We start from the raw sequence: 7,179 nt of genomic DNA, 5'->3' as shown, positions 1-7,179 counted from the left end.
TCTCCACGTTGGCCAGGCTGGTCTCAAACTCCTGACCTCAGGTGATCCGCCCGCCTCAGCCTCCCAGAGTGCTGGGATTACAGGTGTGAGCCACTGCACCAGACGGTATTTTGCATTTTAAACAGGGGCAGGAAGGGTAGGGAAACTGTAGATGAGGGGGTAGGACAGGGGCACGTGGCCCATGGAAAACTTAACCTACATTCAGAAAATCTGGCCCTGCTAGCTTGGAAAAGTCACAGAAGCCACCAAAGTACAGAGGAACCATGAAGACATTACGCTAAATAAAAGAAGTCAGTCACAAAAGTACAAATATAGCAGGATTCTGCTTTTGTGAGGTCCCTATAATAACTCATAGAGACTGGAAGTTGAAGGGTGGTCACCAGGGGCTGGGGAGTAGTCGGAAATGAAGCATAAGTGTTTAAAGAGCACAGAGTTTCAGTTTTGCAACATGAACAGAGTTCTGGAGATGGATGATGGTTACAGGATAATATGAATGGACTTAATCCCATTGAACCGTATGCTGAAAAATGGTTAAGACAGGAAATTCTATGCTGTATATTTTACCACAATTAAGAACACATTTTTAATGGCTCAGATGGTTTAAAAAAGTTCGCAATGGGTAAGTGTATTCTAAATTAGAAACAATTAGCATGTGTAACTAAACAACTTAATTGGCAGGCAAATATCTACAAACAAACAAAACCTGTCACCAATCCACAAGCCCAAACCGCACACCTGTTCCCTTCCTGGAGGGTCATTTCCTCTCTATTCAGTCAGTTCCTGGATCTTTGGCTCCAAGCCTGAGTCTCTGCCCTCCAACCCAACCCGAACATACTTTGTTTCCTGGCCAGTCCCTCCTGAAGCTAAGGCTCAGCTATGTCACTCAGGAGCCCTGGAGTGCCAGCCTCTGTGCCAGCCCCACCATCCTCAACCCAAGCCCACCCGCCTTTGTCAGCACCTGACCAAAGCAGGGCCTCATTCCCCGACTTTCTTCTCAGGCTAGCCGAGAACCCACACAGACTGCCAGCGGACAAAGGAGACTGAACGTCCCTACTGACACAGTATCTTTCAAAGGCTCTTCCTCCTGCCCCAATTCAAAGGCCACATATTCTAAGACAACAGCAGGGACTGACTGGAACTTCTAAGCGAGGAGACCACAGGGGATCTATGCGGGCCTCGCCCACACTGTGCAGGCATCAGCCCTTCTCTGTGGGGCCCTGGGCCACGGCAGAAGTGGAAACAGCAAGGTTAGGGCCTTCGGCAGGCAGAAGCCATGGGGGAGTTTTGAGGCCACTGGAAAAAGGTTAATAGAGGCAGTTTCAAAGCTCTCAGGAAATGGCATCAGGCAAGAGCTACTCTTCAGAGACAACAGGCCTGCCTCCATCCCACTTACCTGGTTACAGGTGTTAATGTCTACCCCATTCCGCAGGTGATCCAAAGCTTTGTCCAAGTTACCTGATCTTGCTGCTCTCAGAAAGCTGGTAGCAGCATCGGCCTGTGAGGAAAAACAACAGGTGTTGAGTGTCCTGGGTATATTAATGACTTCTCCGCCCCATTCAAGCCCCAGGCCCCTGCAGCAGCCCCTGCATCCTCTGATGTGGCACCCTGGTACCCACAGTGACACCAGGTGTGCACAGGAGACCTAGAGCCCCTGGTTGGACTGTTCTTGGGGTGAACTGCCTTCACACCCAGGCCTCCTTTCCTGTGGTTTTTTGTTTTTGTTTTTTTAAGAGAGTCTTGCTCTGTCACCCAGGCTGCTGGAGTGCAGTGGCACAAGCACAGTTCGCTGCAGCCTTGAATTCCTGGGCTCAAGAGATCCTCCCAAGTAGCTGGGACTACAGGTGTGCACCACCATGCCCAATTATTTTTTTTAAGCTTTTTTATAGAGACAGGGCATCACTATGTTGCTCAGGCTGGTCTCAAACTCCTGAGCTCAAGCAATCCTTCCACCTTGGTCTCCCAAAGTGTTGGGATTACAGGCCTGAGCCACCGTGCCTGGTCCCCTTTCAGTATTTTTATAAGCAAACGTTCTTGGCTTGGACTCAGGAAGAATCAGCCTTTGAGAGGGAGCCCATTCCAATGGCAAGAGCACAGCATAGCCTGGTGTCTCCTTGCTCTGAGGTTTTAGGGGCTCCACGGTCTTGCTGAAGAGTTTGCAATATCACAGAGGTCCCTGGCCCCAAGAGTCATGAATGCAGGCACCAAAGGAACCAAGCCTGAGCTCTTTGGAACTGTTTTGTGTTTTTGTTTTTATTTGCCTGTTTTTCCTTTTTAGAGATGGGGTGTCACTATGTTCCCCAGGCTGGTCTCGAACTCCTGGGCTCAAGCAATCCTCCTGTCCCAGCCTCTGAAAGTGCTGGGATTACAGGCATGAGCTACCATGCCCGGTCCTGTGTTTTTGTTTTTTAAGTAAACAGCACATAGCACTTACTATGTGTTAAGAACCATTATTAGCACTTTACATATACAGTCAAACCCATTTATTCAACCAACCGTGGGTGGAAAATTTGCAGGAAAAGAAAATAAAAATAACGATACTAAGATGAAAAGGAATACTAACAGAAGGCCGGGTGTGGTGGCTCACGCCTGTAATGCCAGCACTTTGGGAGGCTGAAGCAGATGGATCATGAGGTCAAGAGACCAAGACAATTCTGGCCACCATGGTGAAACCCCATCTCTACTAAAAATACAAAAATTAGCTGGGCGTGGTGAAGTGTGCCTGTAGTCCCAGCTACTCAGGAGGCTGAGGCAGGAGAATCACTTGAACCCAGGAGGCGGAGGTTGCAGTGAGCCAAGATCGCACCACTGCACTCCAGCCTGGTGACAAAGCAAGACTCCGTCTCAAAAAAAAAAAGTAATACAGAAAAGCAATGCTGTACAACAATTATTTACGAAACACTTACATTAGGTATTATAAGTAATCTAGGGATGATTTAAAGTATATATGAGGATGTGGGTAGGTTATATGCAAACACATTATCATTTTATATGAGGAACTTGAGGAATCTGTGGATTTTGGTATCTGCAGTGGGTTCTGGAACAAATCTCCCACGGATACCAAAGGATGACAATAATATATATTCACACACATGCACACGCACAGATATGCATTTTATCCTAATTTTAAATACCCAAGAAGTAAGTAGGATTGCAGAGTCCCATTTTACAGATGAGTGGGCTGAGGCACAGAGAGCAGAAGTGCCTTGTGCAGCATCCCACAGCAGGGAGGAGGCACAGCCGGGACTCAGATGCAGGTAGTGTGACTCCGAAATTCATGAGCTGAACCTCCCAGCTATGCAGCCAGCTTGGTCTCAGCTTTAACTCTGGGTGCCCCCCACCAGATTTATTGAATGAGAGTGAAGGCTTTCTGTTCCTTAGCTGGTGCTACGTCACCCACCCCATGCAGCTCAGACCCTGCCCCCAGGAACATCTGTTTGCTTTAAAGATGAGTGACAGCCAGAGAGGGTGAGACCTGAGGACAGTAAAATAAAGTTTACCAGTTGATATGGTTTGGCTGTGTTCCCACCCAAATCTCATCTTGAATTGTAGCTCCCATAATTCCCACATGTCCTGGGAGGGACCTGGTGGGAGGTACTTGAATCATAGGGGCTGGTTTTTCCCATGCTGTTCTCATGATAGTGAATAAGTCTCATGAGATCTGATGGTTTTATAAAGAAGAGATCCCCTGCACATACTTTCTTGCCTGCTGCCATGTAAGACATGCCTTTGCTCTTCCTTCATCTTCTGCCATGATTGTGAGGCCTCCCCAGCCATGTTGAACTATCAGTCCATTAAACCTCTTTCCTTTATACATTACCCAGTCTTGGGTACATCTTTATTAGCAGTGTGAGAACAGGCTAATACACTCACAAAGACAAATGTAATGATTAAAGTCCAGTCCTCAGGCATTGGAGCTGGTGGCCTAGACTCAGAGCCACTCCACTGGGTCTAGCTGAGTGCCCTCGGGTACTTAGACATCCTCAGCTTCTATTTCCTTATCTGTAAGCTGGGGAGAGTAAAGCCTTTCTTGTCCCCTTTTCATGATGCTTAAAGGAAATAAATAGTGCTTGGCGCATAGTTGCATACAAGGCTGAGTTGAAGGGGTGAGAGTGGTCATATGACAAGCCACAAATGGGAGAAACATGTGACGCCATTCCCACAGAAGACCCACAGTGGCTTCCTCTCCACCCAGGCACTTTGTCTCCTTCCTCTACGTGCCCTCCTAAAAAAAAAAAAAAAAAAAAAAAAAGCATGTTGCAGTGGGCTGAATGGTGTCCCCCAAAAGATACATCCACACTGTCATCCCTGGAACCTATGAAGGTGACCTTATTTGAAAAACAAGTCTTTGTAGATGTAATTAAGTCATGGATCTTGAGATGAGATCATCCTAGATTACCTTGGCTGGCCCTAAATTCAACAACAAATGTCCTTATAGAAGACAGAAAAGGAGAAGACACACATGCACACACATACACATGCACACACACAGATATGCATGCACATATATGTGCGTGCACACATGCACACAGATGCACGTGCACACACAGATGCAGATGCACACAGATTCGCACACATACAGATGCATGCACACACATGCACACCAAGAGATGCACACACACATGCACAGACACGCACACACATGCACACATACACGCACACACACAGACCCATGTGCACACACACACATATGCGGACATACACATATACACATGTGCACACACACGTATGCACACACACAGAGGTGAAGCTATGTGAAGACAGAGCCAGAGACTGGAGTGACTTTAGCCATGCACAAGGAAGCAAGGAACCTCTGGGAGATGGAGGCTCATGGAAGAGGACCCTGAAGCCCTGGAGGGAGTGTGACCCTGTGGAGGCCTTGATTTAGACCTCCAGCCTCCAGACGTTGAGAGAACACATCTCTGTAGTGTTAAGCCACTAAGTGTGTGGTGATTTGTTACAGCAGCCACGGGAAACTCATGCACAAACTAGTGATGACCACCCTTGAACACCCTCAAACACAGAAGACTCCAAATCTACAGCCGAAGACCAAATAGAACTCTCACCCTCCTCCCCAAAGCAGCGCTTCATATCTTCACCATTGAAACAGGGAGTCCCCAGGGTGTCAGCAGTAGGGCTCTCCAGCCTTCCAGACAGGGGTCCTCCCTCCACATTCAGGTGCTGCCCCACACCACCCGCCAACCCCGCCCACAACCCCAGGCCTGCAGAAGTACCACTTCCTCCCTCTGCCTCCCAGCCAACCTCCTCCATCCCTGCCTCACTGGTCTTCCCCAAATCCTGACTTCCTGCCAGCCCTTCCCAACCTCAGGTCCCACATGGGCCCTCTATGATGTAAGCTCAAGTTCAAGTACAAGCCCTGTGGCTGCCTGCTCATAAAGCACACTCATCTCGTTGTCCCCATGGTGGCAGGAGCCCCTTCTCACCTCCCTTGTCCTCTGTGACATTCCCATGCTCTGTCTACCTCCTGGCCTGCACGTTCCTCCTCCCTGGGCCCTGAAGCTCTGTCTCCCTCTGGTTTGCTAATTCCAATCCTTCTTCTGTTCAAGGCCCCGATGGTGGCTACTTCCTGCGTGAATGACACTATGCTTAGACACTCAGTATTTGCCATCTTTAAATCTAGAAACCACAAAACGGGAGCTTGGTTTTTTTTTTAAATGCACTTAAAATATCTCTTTCTCTAGCTATTTAATTTAGGCAAGTCTTGTCTCCCCAGCCAAACTGTTTGCTTCATGGGGCAGGGACCAAGTCTTCTGTCTCTTTTGAATCCTCCAGAGCATTAAGTGTCTGCTAGGGCGAGGCCTCCCTTGACCTAAAGCACATGGCATTCACATCCTAGGTTCCTCAGCAAGGCATCTGTGGGGCAGAAAATATTTCAGAAATGAAGATCAAACTGTTGGCTCTCTAGGCACGAGCTGGGTTTCCAGAGAAAACCCAGTCAAGGTTTAGTCTCTCAGATAAATGTCTATTTATGCCTGCTGATTCAGAAAGTCTGTCTAGATTCAATTACTAGGAAAAACACTATATTATTCCCCAAGAATAAAACTGTTAAAGAGACATTTCTCCCACCAATTAACTACCGTTTATGGCACAATAATAGGATTCAGGCTGAAAACCTGAGAATGGGTGGATAAAAATAGATGCAATATCCACTAATGACACTGTTTGACTGTTCAAAGCACTGAATCCAGGAAGTAAAGAAGAATATTCATGACAAACTGGCTGGGCGCAGTGGTTCTTGTAGTATCAGCACTTTGGGAGGCTGAGGCGGGTGGATCACTTGAGGCCAGGAGTTAGAGACCAGCCTGGTCAACATGGTGAAACCCAATCTCTACTAAAAATACAAAAAGTAGCCAGGCGTGGTGGTGCATGCCTGTAATCCCAGCTACTTGGGAGGGTGAGGCAGGAGAATCACTTGGACCTGGGAGACAGAGTTTGCTGTGAGCTGAGATTGCGGCACTGCACTCCAGCCGGGCAACAGAACGAGACTCTGTCTCAAAAAAAAAAAAAAAAAAGTTTATGACAGACAAGCACATACATAGAGGGTAAGGGAAGCCCCATCTGGACTTGACTGAGGAAGGCTAAACCGTTTCTGTCGTTGCCATAATAGAATACTAAAATTATAATACCAACCATTGGGTCAAATGTATTACCAGCATTATATCTTTTAATTCTCATCACAACCTGTGGGTAGGTATAATTATTATCCCCATTTTAGAAGTGATGAAACTGAGATTTGGAGAGGTTAATAACTTGCCCAAGTTCTGCAGATAAACACTTGGGGTGATTCAATCCAGGGGTATCCCACTGAAGTCTATGCCTTTCCACTGCCCTTGACCCCAAGGGTGTTCTCAGCAATTTCAAGCCTGAAGGTGTCCAGGCAGCCCTGACAGGCGGGCAGCTGGGCAGGCCTGCATGCCCATGCCAATTGAACAGTCAATCCATGGCAGAGGAAAAATGCTGGGAGGTCCCACTAGGTCTGGGCTCTGTCACTGAGCACTCTATTCAGACCAAGACAGGTCTCTAGAAAGGAACCATCTAGTTCCAGCCCTTCTTGTCACTGATGATAAAATTGAGGCCTGGGGAAGTAAAGTCACCAGCTAAGGTCACCTAGATAGTTAGCAGTGAAGTGCAACTGCTAAAGCTTTTCCTTCCTCCCTCCCT

At 47.6% G+C, this 7,179-nt stretch overlaps 1 protein-coding gene across 5 annotated transcripts in view; it reads right to left on the bottom strand.

Annotated features, from left to right (window-relative positions):
* The window catches only part of ANK1 (ankyrin 1, erythrocytic), a 240,567-nt gene that overhangs the window by 102,048 nt on the left and 131,340 nt on the right, over positions 1-7,179 (bottom strand). For all 5 annotated transcript variants that reach the window (XM_011960651.1, XM_011960652.1, XM_011960653.1 and 2 more), the window contains exon 2: positions 1,394-1,495. In XM_011960651.1, the coding sequence (XP_011816041.1) occupies positions 1,394-1,495 (102 nt within the window). The remainder of the gene's footprint in view (positions 1-1,393; positions 1,496-7,179) is intronic.

The sequence above is a fragment of the Colobus angolensis genome, unplaced genomic scaffold, assembly GCF_000951035.1.
Source record: "Colobus angolensis palliatus isolate OR3802 unplaced genomic scaffold, Cang.pa_1.0 Scaffold52, whole genome shotgun sequence".
Taxonomy (NCBI): domain Eukaryota; kingdom Metazoa; phylum Chordata; class Mammalia; order Primates; family Cercopithecidae; genus Colobus; species Colobus angolensis.
The sequence above is the reverse complement of the archived record's forward strand: the minus strand, read 5'-3'. Positions and strand labels throughout refer to the sequence as shown.